The 17942-nt window shown below is 42.4% G+C and overlaps 1 protein-coding gene across 1 annotated transcript in view; it reads right to left on the reverse strand.

Moving 5' to 3' along the window:
- Nucleotides 1-17942, reverse strand: part of waca (WW domain containing adaptor with coiled-coil a) — a 48490-nt gene that overhangs the window by 2732 nt on the left and 27816 nt on the right. Inside the window, exons 8-13 of the mRNA XM_076290495.1 lie at nucleotides 15804-15926; nucleotides 15107-15255; nucleotides 14799-14908; nucleotides 13513-13521; nucleotides 8259-8484; nucleotides 423-550 (exon numbers count right to left, since the gene is read on the reverse strand). Coding sequence (XP_076146610.1) covers nucleotides 423-550; nucleotides 8259-8484; nucleotides 13513-13521; nucleotides 14799-14908; nucleotides 15107-15255; nucleotides 15804-15926 — 745 coding nt within the window. The remainder of the gene's footprint in view (nucleotides 1-422; nucleotides 551-8258; nucleotides 8485-13512; nucleotides 13522-14798; nucleotides 14909-15106; nucleotides 15256-15803; nucleotides 15927-17942) is intronic.

Consider the following 17942-nt stretch of genomic DNA (forward strand, 5'->3'; position numbering starts at 1 on the left):
GCTATTCAGCTATTTCCAGGCTTCAACCAGACAGCTGAATTAAAGAGGTAGAGATGTAATAGAAATAGTAGCCTATAATCTGCATAAAGTGTGCTGTCATGAATATCAGGAATTCAGTATTTTCTCCTTTATATCAGGATATAATATAATACAGATATACAATAACATCATAATAATATACCCCCCCGGCAAAAAAAAAAAAGGTATGTATCGAACCGTGGGTCAAAAATCCTGATACAAACCGAATCTTGAGTTTGGTGTATTGTTACAGCTCTAGCCTACGTATACGACGTCTAATGCAGTCCATCAATAAATAAGTAAACCCAAGAGCACAGAAACACGTTTATGAATCATGACAAGAGCACAAACGCATGTGTGTGATGTGAACCACAAAAGGATCCCATGCTAGCTTGTAACAGTACCTCTGCTCACGCAGCGTGGCCTGGATCTCACACACTCGCACCAGGGAGCGCAGGTTCTTCAGCTCGGTACAGTTCTCCGACATGTAGATGCTGCCCATGGTGTGGGCCTCCTCACGTAACCGAGATGCCTATGGGCCACAAGGAGAGGGAGAGAAAGATACCATTACCATTGCTATTACTATTACCAATATTGATTTTATTTACTCTTTTTAATAAACTGCTTTGGTAAAATTGCACTAATTGCAATACTGTCATACAAACTAGATGTACTGCAGAGCGGTACAAAATATGACCGCCGCCCAGTCCAGCACATTTTTTCCACAAAAAGAAATCACGTTGAAAGGCCTATATGATTCTAACTGTCTCACTAAATTGCATTATCCACACTCAATTCTCACTGGTATCTGCTAGACAACAAGTACCAAAACATGATTAGTTCGTAGATTTCACATGTAAAATTCATTTTATACAACCCCACCTCCATCTTGCCTGTTCATAATTCTGAGAAATTCTTGATTGTTTGTGTTATGTTTATGTTATGTGTGTGTGTGTGTGTGTGTGTGTGTGTGTGTGTGTGTGTGTGCCTGTGCATGCAAGCGTACATATGTCTACTGTGTGAGTATGTGTCATACGTATGATTACTGTGAATGTATGTGTGTGTGTGTGTGTATATCTGTTTGTGCACATGTGTGCACATGAAATGGGTTAACATGACCCCTGGAGGCAAACATACGGAAAAAAATAGTCATAATAGTCATAATAGTCACCCCGGTCTTTCAGTGTCCCGGGAATCCTTGTTGGTGTACGTCACTAAATGTACACATAAATGATTTTATTGTAAGGCCCCCCCATGAACGAAAGTACACAAAACTTGGCATGCATTTGGAGGGTGTCATAATGATCCTACACTTTTAATTTCGTGCAGTTTTGATCTTGTCAGCCAGAGATATTGTGATGAAAACACCTACTTTTTTGCTTTTTAATTTTTAACTAGGTGGCGCTATACATGAAATAAGTGGTAATGGAATGGGTTGACATGCCCCCTTAAGACCAACATACATAAAAAAGGTGGACCTCCTAGGCCCTACGGTTCTCGAGATATTCACAGAAAACTGTCTCCGGCCACCTACAGGCCAGTTGGTGTAGTAACATAAATTAATTTATTGTGTGGCCCCCCATGAACGGAATTCCACAAAACTTGGCGTGCATACAGATGGTGTCATAATGATCCTACACTTCCAATTTCGTGCAGTTTTGACTATGTTAGGTCACAGATACCTTCAATTACAACACCTCATTTTTACTTTTTTGTGTTTAACTAGGTGGCGCTATACATGAAATGAGTGGTTATGGAATGGGTTGACATGGCCCCTTGAGATCAACATCAACAAAAAAAATGGTCCTCCTAAACCCTACGGTTTTCGAGATATTCACAGAAAACTGTGTCTGCCCTACCCTCCTTTCGGGGGGTCCAGTCCAGCGGGGGGGCCACAGATCAAAACGAAAAACGATGGTTCCATGCTATCCATGTGGGGTTACATGCCCACCAAGTTTCGTGTACCCCGGTCTTTCAGTGTCCCGGGAATCATTGACAGAAATTTGGGCATGCGGAAAAAAAAAAAAAAAAAAAAAAAAAAAATCTGACTAAACCTATAGTCGCTTCGCTGCGCGGCGGTCATAATAAGGGACATTAAATTGAAACTGAGAAGAAGAGGAGGGGGTTGGCTCCAGTTAATCTGTGACTTGCAATTGAGAAATGGAGCAGTTTGAAGTCACTTGTAAACAAATTGAGCTTTTGAGGCAGCCAGCAGCCCACTGAGTCACATTAGCATGTGAATGCAGACAGCCAACACAAACCACCCACGACTGCGTGCGCACACACACACACACGGAGGAAGAGACACAAGGAGAAAGACAGACAGATTGTCCAAGACGACTAAAAACGGTAGAAGTATATTTCACTTAATAACTGACCCTGTTTCACTAGCGACAGATCTGACATATATTGTAAATGAACATTGCAACAATAGTGTTCACTGCTAGGTCATTCCTAATTTCCTACTACTTCAAAATCACAAATAGTTGTCAGCTAGTTTTTCAATATACAAGATAAAGGGGCATACATACATTAACTATTATCATTGACAATGTTATACGCTATTATTATTGACAATGACCAGTGATTGGACAGGACATTTATAAATACCGCCCACCCTAACTGCTCATTTCAGGGCCCGTCCACACGGAGACGCTTTTTAGGTTAAACGCAGAGGTTTTGCTTCGTCTTGGCCGAGCGTCCAAACGAATCCTGTAAACACACTGCCCGAAACCGCACTTTTCTGAAACCTGGTCCCAGAGTGGAAAAATCTGAAACCGTAGCCCGTTTGAATTCATTTAGACAGCGAAACCGCACATCCTGCTTGCGTATCGATGATGTCAACGCCACACCTCAGCTGCCCTGGACTTGCACTTATAGTATTGCCTAACAATACTAGTTTTCATACATGACACTCCGTAAGATAAATATCACAACTGGTGCTGCGCAGCGCCGATAGCTTATGACTTGGTGGACTGAACACTGTTTTTTCCCGGTGTTTTTTAATGCATTCTAGCTACTGTCAGTGACGCGAGAGAACTTAAGTTATTAGGAAAGTGCGGTGTAAGTTTAGGCTATATTAATTTGTGCGTAGTGCCAGTGTCATTCATTTATTTTACATGTCTTACAACATATATACATGCATTCACAGTCGAGTGAAATCAGATTTAAGCGTACAAAGACGCTTAGAACTCACGTTAAGCCGATGGTAGCACACTGAATGCAAATGCGCGATTTGATTTGATGCAGGCAAACGTATTGACTGTTACTAACGAAGGTTTTATAGCAATATTATAAATGTGGCGACAGAGTAGCCTAGAACTTGGGTAAGCCTTGCGTTTAGTAGCCTAATTGCGGTGATAGCCAAAACTAATGTGAATCACGGACTATCCTACAACCAAAGAAAGTAAAGGTGATTAGTAGGCCTACCCGCGTTAGCCAAATAAAGGACGGGACTGCACTCTTCACAAACTGTAAAATAAAGTTTACATTAGTTTTACAGTTGACTACAGTTGACAGTTCACCATCAGTCCACACAATACCAATACCCCTCCCCACCTCCGTCGTCTCCTTGTCACCACAAAGACACAACAACATGGAATACACTACTGGAATACATGCTGAAAGCGGAGCATCTGCAACAAACTTCCCAGAACCTCAGCAGGCAGATGGAGACTCTGGATCAATTTTCAACCCCAACCTCCTTGATTTCCCATCACCACCCACACCCAATCACGTCCCCACCCAATCAAACTCCCCAGGCCACACAAACCCCCCTAATCTCCCATCACCATCCCCACCCCGTCATCCCACCACCCACTCAAACTCCACAGGATCCCCTGAATACCCATCACCATCCCCACCCAAGCACATGATGTTCCCTGCAAGAATGGAGAGACTGCTACCAGTAGCCATGCAGAGTTTTACTAGCCCAAGATCATTAGCACCAAAGAAGCGAAGGGCACCTCCACCCCCTCGCCCTCCCCCTCCCCGTTTAGAAGGATCTCTTAAGCAGCAGCAACCTCTTAGTTCATTTTCTCAGCCGGCATATAGCATGGAATGTGCAGTGGAAAATACAGATGGCAGCAGCAGGGGACAATTATATGATGACTGTATTGCATGATATTCTCAGGGTCCCTGCTATATAAATGGTACTGACAGTAGTTTTGAGAACATGCCGGGACCCAGTAAGCCCATGACATTCTCTATTCCTGTATTGACAAGAAATAGAACACAAATGCATCGAGCTTATAGGGTAAACCAGTCCAATCTCCTACCCGTACCACATCAACTTCAGATTTCCCCCATGGATCATATTTCCCCAACACTTACAGCAAAACTAGCACTCCTAAATATCAGATCTCTTTCAAACAAATCATTTTTAATTTATGATCTAATTTGCACACACAACCTTGATTTTTTACTTTTAACTGAGACATGGTTAGATCAAGCAAACAGTGCTGCTACTCTCATCGAATCAGCTCCCCCAAATTTCAGTTTTTTGAGTGCTACCAGAGCAAATAAAAGAGGTGGGGGGATTTTCAAGACGTCTTTTCAGTGCAATCAGTCGTCATTCGGTGACTTTACTTCATTTGAATATCTGTGTGCATGCATTAAGTCTTCTCCTCAGATTTTATTACTGACAATTTACAGGCCTCCAAAACATTCAGCTAAAGTTTTTCTTGAAGAGCTAGGTGACCTGCAATCAGTTGTTTGCATAGAGTTTGACTGTCTTATTATATCAGGGGATCTAAACTTGCATGTGGATAATCCTGAAAACAATTATGCCAAGGAATTCATTGCACTAATCGATACTTTCTCCCTAACACAGCATGTACAGGGGCCAACACACTCTCTCGGCCATACCCTCGACCTTGTTATCACAAAGGGTCTCGATGTCTCTACAGCTGTTAAAGACCTGGCCTTATCTGATCATTTCTGCGTGTTCTTTGATGTGTCTATGTCCCCACACACTCAAAACACAGCTATGATGGTAAAAAGGAGAATCATAAATGATCAGACAAGTGCTCTCTTTGAGCAAGCACTTTCACTAAAGTCAAGTCAACTGTCAGACTCTGAAGACTTATTTGATCACTTTAATGCAAAAATGGCAAACATTATGGATGACATTGCTCCATTACAATTCAAGAAAGTTAAGGACAAACAGAAAGCACCATGGAGGCAAAGTCCAGCAGTTAAACTTCTAAAAAGAGAGTGTAGGAAGACAAAGAAAATGGCGTAAATACAAACTTCAGATCCACTATGAAATCCATAAAGAGATGCTCCGCACATATAACTCTGAAATATGCAAAGCAAGACAGTCTTTCTTTTCTAACATTATCAATAGAAGTTCAAATAACACTCGTATTCTATTTTCAACTGTTGATAAGTTAACAAATCCCCCCTCACAATTAGCGCCTGAACTTCTCTCAACTAATAAATGCAATGAGTTTTCATCTTTTTTTAAAGGTAAAATTGACAAAATCAGACTCAACATATCTGCTCAATTACAAATTCAACAACCTGAACTTCCAGCAACAAACAGAGGGAAACTAAACTTGATGTCAGAGTTCAGCTTGATAGACTACGAAACACTTGAAAAAACGGTACAGAATCTCAGCTCTTCCACATGTGTCTTAGACACTCTGCCAACCAATTTCTTCAAAACTGTTTTTCACCTCATAGCGGCGGATGTCCTTCAAATTGTAAATGTATCACTGCTGTCTGGCACTTTTCCTAAGTCACTGAAAACAGCTGTTGTAAAGCCACTTCTCAAGAAGAATAACCTGGATGCCTCCATGCTAAACAATTACAGGCCCATATCCAATCTACCTTTTATTGGCAAAATTATTGAAAAAGTAGTCTTTAATCAATTAACCACCTTCCTAACATCAAATGGGTATTTTGATTACTTTCAGTCTGGTTTTCGGGCAAATCACAGCACTGAAACAGCTCTCATTAAAGTTTCCAATGACATACGCCTCAACACAGATTCAGGTAAAACATCAGTCCTAGTGCTACTGGACCTTAGTGCAGCATTTGACACTGTTGATCACAATATTTTACTACACAGACTAGAACACTGGGTTGGATTTACAGGCATAGTTAACAGCTGGCTAAAATCATATCTACAAGAAAGGAGCTTCTTTGTTGCCATCGGAAACTGTACCTCAACACCAACGTCCTTGACCTGTGGTGTTCCCCAGGGGTCGATCTTGGGGCCACTATTATTCAACCTCTATATGCTCCCACTTGGACAAATCATTCAAAATAATTTGATTTCATATCATAGCTATGCAGATGACACACAAATTTACTTAGCTCTATCACCAAACGACTATGGTCCTCTTGAATCTATGTGTCAGTGTATAGAACAAATCAACACCTGGATGTCTCAAAATTTTCTTCAGCTGAACAAAGAAAAAACTGAAGTAATTATATTTGGTAAAAATGAGGAAAGACTTAGGGTTGCCACTCTCCTTGGCACAAAGGGGTTGAAGGCAAAGGATACTGTTACAAATCTTGGTGTATTAATTGACAGTGATCTAAATTTCAACAGCTACATGAAAGCGATAACTAAATCAGCTTTTTACCACCTCAAAATAATTGCCAAACTCAGAGGGCTGATTACTGCAATGGACTGTTCACAGGCCTTCCTAAAAAGACTATTAAACAGCTTCAGGTGATACAAAATGCAGCAGCTAGGATTCTAACAAAAACTAAAAGTGACCACATCACTCCAATTCTTAAGTCCTTGCACTGGCTTCAAGGAAGTCACAGAATTGACTTTAAAGCACTATTGCTTGTTTATAAATCAGTAAATGGAGCAGGACCTAAATACTTGTCAGACATGCTTCAGCAGTACACACCTTCTCGTCCTCTCAAGTCCCAGGTGAAAAACCTGCTAGTAAAACCTACAGTTAGAACTAAACATGGTGAAGCAGCTTTTAGCTGCTATGCGGCTCAGCTGTGGAACCAACTTTCGGATGACCTCAAAAAGGCCCCAACTGTAGCCAGTTTTAAATCTAGACTTAAGACCAAACTGTTCTCAGATGCTTTCTGCTAACTGTGCCGAGTTACAAATTCTGAATCTGCCTTGATAATTATTCTACTTTGTCTTTTATTACTTTTTTTTACTACTTTACCTTTGTTTTGCTTACTAATTATTCTTTATTTTTAAATGATTTTACCTTGTTTTATGTTTTCTTTTTATTATGATCTTTATTTGTTATTATTGTTTGGTTTTGTTTATGTAAAGCACATTGAATGACCTCTGTGTATGAAATGCGCTATATAAATAAACTTGACTTGACTTGACAAACAATTCTGGTTTCCTTGCACTAGCCATTTTGTCGTAGCCTATTCTGTCTGTTTGTAAAGCAAAAACTTTGGTCAATTTCTGTAAAGAAACAGTGCCACCTATAGGCCTGGGGTATGAAGTAACGTGTTGAGTCGTGTTGAGATGGATCCGTTTGGACGCAAATATTCTTGATGCGGTTTCAGGGAAGACGGAGGAAAAAAAGATCGGTTTCGTACGTGTGGACTAGCCCTCAGTCTGAAAGGATCATCAGTGAGAGGTCTTTGATTGAAGCAGGGTAGTAGTGAGATGGATATAGACCCTGTTTACATTTGTCTTTGAAATAGGTCTTCTGCGATCACACGTGGATAGCGCTGCTAAATACATGTGTGAACAACCACCAAGATGCATTGCGATATGATTACTCAAACCACTTGCCGAAGTGATTTGGGACACATTTGACCACATATCTTCTGAGTAAAAGCTAATGTGTCCATGACAATGAGACCTAGTGGATGTAATTTAGACAGTAACAAATACTGAATACACTGAATACATCTCTGGCTGTACACTTTAGATGCATGTGTAAACGTGTCCATTTATGATCGAATCTGCCAAGGCGCATATTAAAGTAACACGATGGAACAATCAATATCTATGCTCCCTGGCATCAGTACTTGATGACATTTAAGCAGTACCCAGTTAGTCAAAAAACAACTAAAAGGGTTATTATACCACCCGATTGACATTACAGTAGTGTGCACTACATCAAGTGTTGCGAGCATGCATTGGCAATTTTAGAGACTCCATTCTCTGTCAGTAAATCAGAATGAGTTTGAAGCTGTTATTCTAAGGTAAAAGAAGTGCACTTCTTAACCAATTTAAAACCAAAACCAAGTATAAACACACTAACAGTGAATCAGAGCGAGGCGGCCAAAAGTACCTGTTTCTCGACGTGCTCTGCAGGCCAGCCCTGTACGTGCTTGATGAGGTTCTCGTCAAAGTGTGCCGCCAGGGAGGGGGTGAAGCACGCCGACCGTCCCGTGGATTCCACCTGGGCCCCCCCACTCGCACCGGCTGCCACACCCACTCTACTGCTACTGCCGTTGTTACTGGTGCTGCTGTTGCTCGCGGCAACATGGTTGGGGCCAGGGGAAGGGCTTCTTTGACTGCTGTAGAATGACAGAAAATAAAAACAAGGCTTTAGGCCGAAGGTTGACAACACCTCGCTACTACATACATGTCCAAAAACTTCAGCAAAGCTTAAGGGGTGAGTTGATTTTCCCGAAATAATTATTGGAGGGTCAATGGCCAGACCTTTGGTAGCCTAAACTAGTGGCATGAGTATAAACATATTGACCCATTATTGATTTATTTCATCCACCATATTTATTTCATGGAGTACATTAATATTTCACATATTGTTTGCAGGCATCAAATCCATGTTAATCCTCCTCACGTGTCTTCACCCACACAGGTATGCAGTATCACACAAAGCTACATACAGGTGCATGAAACTTTCATATAATCTAGATTCATTACACAAAAAGTGAAATATTTCAAGCCTCAAGAACTTGATTATTCTCAAAATTCTATCTCAAAATATTAGAAAAGAGAATTTCTAATACAGAAATGTTGACATGGGGCGGGCTTTATACGATGACTGAAGAGGATGGTTGACACCGCTTTCTGCACAACTAATGGCTGCCCTGATGGGGTTAGTATCAAACTACATGGACATGTATTTCCTTTGAAATTAAGTAAACAAATGCATTTAAAACCTTTGTTTACAAGAACAATGTGTATGCTATATTTCCAAAAGGATTCAGTAAGAGCTTAAGTTTAATTTCATCACTGGTAATGCCATCTTGGAAATAGAAAATGAGCCGAGTGTGTCCAGATTTATTCTCAATCAAGAATTGGTTTGGTGTCAGTGTCAGTAACTGGGGTGATTACAATCAGAGGAAGGTTAAGTTTAAAATAAAAGTGTTTAAATTGATTTGTTTCTTCGCCTGCTCATTTCAAATATGTAAAAATAATAATAATAATATTAATAATAATAATAATAATAATAATAATAATAATAATTATTATTATAGATAAGACTAACAATTTTATTTTATGTAACACTTTTATCCTAATTTACCCTCAAATAGTAGCTACAATCAAAATATCACCACACGCCATAGGCTTATCTGATAAAAATTACCATAAACTAGGTGTGTAAAGATTCACCGATTTGAATGTTAAAGATGCGAGTGCATCGATATGTGCACCCCTACATCTGTTTAAATATACTATGAACTGGTCGATGGCTCGATTTTAAAATGACAAATCGGTTGCTGCTAAAAGCAATGCTGCAGAGTAAGACCTTACAAATACCTTACAAAACTTTACAAATTATGTTACTTTCAAAGTCATAAGACCGACCCTGATTCGCTAACACATCAACAGAGTGTCTGGTGGCCTTCTCCAACTAGGGTAAGTTGTGTCACTGCTACAGTGGCAACAAACTAGTTGCCGAGTTTAGTGAAACACAGCATAACTTGCGTGTGACCGTTAACATGTGTGCTGCATGTCCTTGATTGCCTAGCCTTTCTGCCCCCCCCACCCCCAACACACAAACAAAAAACACACACACTTACATCATCACTGTCATCACCTCACATACATACAGCACACTGCTTGCTACAGTAAGCCTCCTCTACATACTTTCTGCACACTGCCCCCCCTCCCTACATACACAGCACATTGTCTTCAGGATCTTCTCCAACACACATCCTCTACATACTTACAGCACACTGCCCCCACCTACCCACACACACACTACACCCACACACAGTCACTGCTCCACTCCCCTCCTGCCCACACACACATCTTCACTGTCATCACTCACATACATCATATATACAGTACTCTGCTTGCAATATTAAGTCCCTTCACCATACTTGCAGTACACTGCCCCCCCCCCCTCTCCCCTACATACACAGCACATTATTTCATCAGGAAGCTTCTCCAACACACATATTGCACACTGCCCTCTCCCCACATACACAGCACACTATCCCATCTCCCGTCATCCCCCCAACACACACAACAAGACCCCTGGCAGTTGGGTTAGCCATTTGAGCCGTGGATCTGCCCAAGGTTTCTTCCTTGGTAAAAGAGTTTTTCCTTGCCCCTGTTGCTCTTGGGTTGCTGTTGGGTGCTCCTTGTTGGTGCCCCCCCCCCCCCCCATCCCAATTCTCCCCCACCTTTCTTATGCAGCCCTTGCCACTTAATCTACTAAACCCCTCTTCTACTGCACTTTTTACCCCCCCCCCCCCATAAATGCACAAATAGGCTGACACCAGACATAATTTCACTGCATTTCTTACTTCCAGTAACTATATGCATGTTACAATAAACTTCCTTGTATCCTTGCAGTATCCTGAATGAAGTCATATATTCAGTTGTAAGCACTAGCGTCTAAACTAGCTTCTTAGGCTGCAACAAACACCCCTTGTCTGTGTGGTAACTTCATTCAGCCTCCTGCATTCCCCTTTGCTCCGGTGCACGTATGGAAGTTAACTGGGGAGGGATGGTAATATTGCCTACCTGTCATTGTTGATGTGAAAAACTTGCTTCTCACAACATACCGTTAAGAACAAATCGTATTCTTTTGGGATGTTTTTCAACCAGGGGGACCTGGTGACCTTCTCAAAGTAAACAGTAACACTAAAGCAAGAGGCTACACTAAGGGCCCGTCCCATTTCTCCCCCCTTAAAACTTCCACTTGGTTTTGATTGCCCTCAACATTAAAGCCCCCTCGACAAGGGAAGTGGAGGTGAAGATCTTTCCCTATAAATTGGGACACCACTAAATGCAAATTAGCGTAGCGAACGTGCTCACCTACGTCACGCGCAGCGCCGACGTGTCTACCGGTAGTAGCCTGCTACTATTTTCATTCAGGAACATGCCCATTCCAGCGGTCGTTGTTGTGTGGGCTGTGCTGGTTTATCTACGTCTAGTTAATCAACAAAGATATTCGTGTTCATGTGAACGCCAGAACACCCACCTTAAATATTGACGAAACTACCCAGATCAGATATATAACGTTATTTGATGGGCAGACTCTCTCAAAGCAATCAGCAGATATCATGAACATCGTCAGAGAGCTTCGTGAGATATTTTCTAACATTAGTGTTCAAAACTCAACAGTCCATCAGATGTGCATCCAGCTAACATATTCCAACATATTCCGAAATTTTAATATGCTTATTTGCGAAAATATATGAAAAATTTGGCCGGCTCGCTGAGCTCGCACGGTATCCAGGGTAATTTCATCTCCCACTTCGTTTTAAGCCTGCATCGGTCCTGGCTATGTTTTGAGGGTTGATTTTAAGGGCAAAATAGCACTTCTCCTTGCTCCCTATAGTAATGGGACACCCTAGCCCTACACGTGCACGCGCAAAAACGAGGGTTAGGGCAAAAATCTAGGGGTAGGGGAGGTATTGGGACGGGCCCTAAGATTCTGGAGGAAAAGATCAGGCAGTGTGCCAAGAGAACTGCCCTAATAGGAATCATTGGACCATTAAACCATACAATGATCCAAAACATACAGCCAAACAAGTCAAAAAATGGTTAACAGAGAACAATGTCAACTGCAAAAAAAAAATTAAAGGAACACTTTGAAAACACATCTCAATGGGAAAAAACTCATGCTGGATATCTATACTGATATGCACTGGGTAATGTGTACTGGGTAAAGGATGCCACATTATTTTTTGGTAATGAAAATGATCAACCTACAGAGGGCTGAATTCAAAGACCCCCACGAAAATCAATGAAAAAAGTGAAAAAAATGATGCGACAAGCTAGTCCATTTTGCAGCAACTCAAAATGGTACTCAGTAGTTCGTATGGACCCCACATGCTTGACAATGAGATGGCGGATGGTGTAGTGGGGGTCTGCTCCCAGATGTGGACACGGCCATCATGAGGTCCTTGACAGTCTGTGGTGCAACCTGCCGGTATTGGATTTACCAAAACACAATGTCCAAGAGGTGTTCTACTGGATTTAAGTCAGGGGAGTGTGGGGGACAGTCAATGGTATCAATTCCTTCATCCTCCAGGAACGGCCTGCACACTCTCGCCACATGTGGCCGGCCATTGTTGTGCACCAGGGGGAACCCAGCGGCCTCTGCACCAGTACAGGGTCAGACAATGGGTCTGAAGATTCATCCCGATACCTAAGAGCAGTGAGGGTGCCGTTGTCTTGCCCATAGAGGTCTGTGCGTCCCTCCAAGGGTATGCCTCCCGAGACCTTCACTGACCCACCACCAAATCGGTCATGCTGAATGATGTTGCAGGTAGCATAATGTTCTCCACAACATGTCCAGACCCTTTCACGTCTGTCACATGTGCTCAGGGTGAACCTGCCCTCATCTGTGAAAAGCACAGGGCGCCAATGGCGGACCTGCCAATTTTGTATTCTATGGTAAATGGCAATTGAGCTCCACAGTGGTGGGCAGTGAGCACAGATCCCTCTAGAGGCCATCGGGCCCTCAGGCCACCCTCATGTAGTCTGTTTCTGACAGTGTGGTCAGACACATTCACACCAGCGGCCTGCTGGAGGTCATTTTGTAGGGCTCTGGCAGGGCTCCTACTGTTCCTCCTTGCACAAAGGAGCAGATACTGGTCCTGCTGCTGGGTAAAGGATCTTCTACCACACTGCCCAGCTCTCTTAGAGCAACTGCCTGTCTCCAAGAATATCCTTTTGAGACTGCGCTGGGAGACACAGAAGTCCTGGCAATGGAATGTATTGGTGTGCCATTCTGGGAGGAGTTGGACTACCTATGCAACCTTTGTAGGCTCCAGGTACTGGCTTATGCTACCAGTAGTGACACTGACCCTACCCAAATGCAAAACTTGTGAAAAATCACCCAAGGATACCCCTTTAGTGCACCTGTTAACTTTGATGACACCAAAGCAGGTGAAACTGATTCACAACCACCTCTGTTACATAACTGGCCAGACCGATAGCTTACAAGTTTGATAGACTTGATGCTATACTCCTATGAAAAAGTGTTCCCTTATTTATTTTGAGCAGTGTATTTTAGAGTGGCCCAGCAAGAGTCCAGACCTCAATCTGTCAAAAAAGTGAGTACAAGGCCAGAGTGATGGCAAATAATCGTTCCTGCCTCAAAACCTGCCCACCTGCCTTGGCTCAGCAGCTAAGCAGAAGGGTGACATGAATGTATAGATCTCTATTAATTGGCCTAGTGATTCTGTTTAGAGACATGTCTTAAGTTCTTAATATCAAAATGTTTGTTTGTCTGTCTTTCAATCCAATCAATCAAGTCTTTGTGTCTTTTGGAGAAATTATAAACTCAATGACATGTAACTAATTTCTCTACAAGTAACAAAAATAACTCCCCAGTCTTTTATAGCCTACCCATTTATATAATTATTCATAGAATTGTATGCAATTTCAAAAATAAAATGTAAAATTAAACAAATGTTAAGAACTGTATAGCATTTTGGGGCCCCATTACATCGCATCGCATCATATCGAATCACACAGAATCGTTCTGTATTAAATTGTATCATTTCTGAATCGTATCATAGCTTATACATCTAGATACATATCAAATTTATATGGGAGAAAGGCACATCCCCATCATAACCCTAATTTCTCCACATCACAGTTATGCAATTTCCTGATACACCACTAGATGGCACCATCTACCTGCTTGATGAGAGCAGTCGTAATGAGGTAGAGATCAGAGACTCTCCAGGGTCTGCTGTCAGCTCCTATTTAAATAGCCCATTCACAACACATCACACTGAGCTTCTGACTCCAGAGCAGACAAGCCATCTGCACCACACCACGGACCACAGCAGACAGACTGCGGAGCCTGATCCCAGAGCTGTGTGGGTGGAGCAGGACGAAGTGGGGCACATTTTACACACTAACACACACACGACCCACATTCCAGCACGCATGTGCACATACAGCCTGCTAGTGCAAGGTCCCTCTAAGGAGCTCCCAAGCTCCCTCTAAGGAGCTTCCACCACCGGAAAAGTAAACTAAAATCACTGCGTACACACAAACAATCATAAACGCACACCATAGTCTCAAACATACGCGTGTTCATCTATCTGCAGGAGGCGGAAGCACAAATATGGGTCATATGTCGGCTCAGCGAGAACCAGCACATGTGCGCACACACAGCAAATGGTGTGAGAGCTCATTCATAGCGCTCTGTGATGCTTAGCCAGAGGGCATCAGTAACCCGTCAAGGCAGCTAGCGCACACGGACACCCCAAATCCAACTCCCACAGACAGTCAGTCACAAATGTACAACCCACTTCATGAAGCACTTACATATCTGTTGTATGTGTGTGTGTGTGTGTGTATGTATATATATATATATATATATATATATATATATATATATATATATATATATATATATATATATATGCGTGTGTGTGCTCACCTCTGCAGGTTGCGGGGAGAGCTGGCCGTGTCGTGGTGCTTGTCTGAGGGGAGGGGCTGCTGGGGAGAGGGTTGAGGGTGAGAGCCGGCCTTTACAACAGGTGTGCTCACCTGAGAGAGAGAGAGGAAGGGGGGGGGCACAAAAGACAGTAGTAAAAAGGAGAGGGTCAGACAGGTACAGACCAAACTACTGAGCCAATATCAAAAAATCAGGTAGCAGCCACTTCCTAAGAAATCCATTACACAATATTTACTGAAAATGTTTAAGACACTCATCGGGAGTATCATCAAGCAGAGAGCCTTTGGTACCTTGGTCTGTGTGGTGACGGGTGGCGTGCTGAGCAGTGGCTTGTGGGATGCGGTGTTGGTCTGGGGGGTGCTGATTCGGGGGGACACGTAGGAGCGGGGTGATGAGGCGTCTGAAGTCAGAGACATGGGCGACTGGCTGGACTGCTGGGCTGCTCAGAGAAAGGACAAGAGAAGCACACGCACTCAGGACTCCACTCAAGATAACTGCTCTGAGATTGCACCTGTATAATGGAGTTACATACAATATAGGTACTGAGGGAAGCAAGTGTCTTCATTTGGAAGTGTACGTGTGTAGCCCTAGTGTCCTCCTCAGCTGGTTAGTCAACAGCGTGTGTAGGCTAAACTCAAAAATACCAGATAAATGCGGAATGCGCTTCGCTCGCCACTAGGTTGCTCTTGGTTGAGGTCATTTACATTTTTTTGTTTGTTGTGGTTGCCACAGGGCTCAGCGCAAAACACCCATGATTTACAGCGTGCCTCAATCAAAGTTCAACATGATTGAATTTCGACTGCGGTATGCGCAGAACGGGCAAAGCGGCAAAACGCCGCTTGCGCTATGCTTTGCTCGGCACTGTGCAAGCCATTGACAATAATGGGTTTCATAGCGCAGCGCTGCCGTTTGCGCATGCAATGTGAAGCCTGCTTGAAGAGGCAGGAAGGTTGGCTGTACCCGTGGGTGTTGTGTGAGAGTCTCTACCTTGGTTAGACAGCTGGGCAGCCTGGGAGAGCAGGGAGGTGATGTTGAAGGCAGACGGGCCGGCCGTGAGGATCTTGTGGAGCATAGACTGCAGCGACGCCTGAGTCACGGCTGCTGTCAGAACTAGAGTGTGAAAAACAGAACGATAGATAGATGGAGATAGACAGAAAGAAAGAGAGAGAAAAAAAGCAAAAAAAAAGGATTGCATTAATTAACTGAACTCACATCTCACTAAAGCTTCATTTGGGCAGCAGATTGGAACTAAACATCAGCTTGTGCCACAAGGACAGGGAGAGAGCCTTTGGCAAGAAACCTGCAGGAGAATCTCAAGGAGAACCACGGGAAGTGCTTAAAGAACCAAAACATGCTTAGAACCTTTGATCGGAGGTCTGATCACAGTACAGCAGTAATTACATGATCAGAACATGAGCTATAAATCCTCTCTGGTTAAATGACACTAAGAGACACACAAAATACCACATACTTCAAAGGTTGAATTATGAGTCATGATTTCATCACCACAATGGTGATATTTAATTCAACACAGCAATTGAGAGAGATTAACAAATCTGACAGAATTACAGACCCTATGAAAAGCACTACTCACATTATTATCCCACAATCACACAAGAAAAGTCTCTTTGCTTTATCAACGGTTAAGCTTAAGTGAGAGCAGCTGTTTGCTGGAAAGTACTAGTACTAGTCTGCAACCTCTGAAGAAAGCAATCTAAAAGATAGATTGGATATGGCCAAGTTGCCACTTCTTTAGATACTTTCAAATAACTGATGTGCTCCCATGCCAGGCAAGGACAGTTTCGCAAATTCTGCAGTTCACAATTATCTTTGCAGAGAAAAACACATTTTTGAGATCTTATTTGGTCACAATAGTATTGCGATTGTTACAGGGAGTCATTTTTGAAGTACAAATTTAATGACGAAGACCTTTTTTAAGACCTCAAAGTAAAAATGAATACCAATCGCAGAAGTTGTTGTTGTAGGGTAGGCAGGTAAAATAAAACAGAACTGTCAATGGTCACGTTTTTGGAGTACACCTTATTTTGAAAATGTTTTAAAAACCTTTGGATAAACAGACATAATACAATACATTTTTGTAAACATATTAATTTAACACTATGTACGTATTTGCAAGCTAGTTTGGTTGTTCATCAGCTAGCAAAGTAAGTTAATGTTGTCCATGTAGGCTAATGCACGTGGTTAAACTTAATTTATCATAGTCGCCTGTTTATAACATGAACCAATGGGTACTCAGATAATGCAGATTTTTAAAAATGCCAATAACTCGCAATGTTACTCAAAGTGAAACTATATTTTCTGATTATAGAGCCATTCGTTTTTCCATAATCCTGTTTAACGTTACATAGGCCTACCAACAAACAATCTGCGTCAAAAAGTGATTATTTCCACTAAATCCATAATCATAATGAGAGGTGAAGATAACTGATGGATGCTGGATGGCCATGCCTCTGCAAGACACCATACATTGTGTACAGTATGCTGTACTGATATTACCAGTGAATGGCAGTGAAATCTGATGACACAGACCTAACCAAACAAATAAAAACAACCATCCTGGAGTACCTCAACACCAAGTACAAAGACGACTGTGGATGACCTGTAAAGTTTGGCATCCACACTTGACCCCCCGCTTCAAAAACCGTTACAATGATGATGACCAGATTAAAGTCACTGCGTCATCAATTACAATACAATCACTGAACTCATGGCTATGACAGGTCCCAGGTCCCTCAACTGCTGCAGCTATGGCTACAGCTGCAGAAGATGGAGCAAGTGGTGGTGGTGATGACACCAGGGAGGCAGCAAAACAGACCAAAAAGCCTTTTGGGAGTTACTTCAAAAAACACAAAGTCGGAGGAGAGGACTCACTGGCTACGGCCATTGAAAAGGAGCCCAAGAGCTACTTAATGATACCGGAGTTGGACAGTGACGTTAATCCACTTGATTGGTGAAAATCACAAGAGGTAAATTTCCCCAGACTGGGGAAACTTGCTAAAAAATATCTATGCATCCCTGCCTCGAGCAGCCCTTCAGAAAGGGCATTCAGCACTGGAGGAAATGTTGTAACATGTCACAGGGCTGCAGTTAAACCTGACAGTGGAC

Source organism: Alosa pseudoharengus, unplaced genomic scaffold (genome assembly GCF_046254945.1).
Source record: "Alosa pseudoharengus isolate Yale_2024_CS ecotype anadromous, Long Island Sound unplaced genomic scaffold, YU_APseudo_1.1 YU_APseudo_1.1_scf_18, whole genome shotgun sequence".
Lineage (NCBI taxonomy): Eukaryota > Metazoa > Chordata > Actinopteri > Clupeiformes > Clupeidae > Alosa > Alosa pseudoharengus.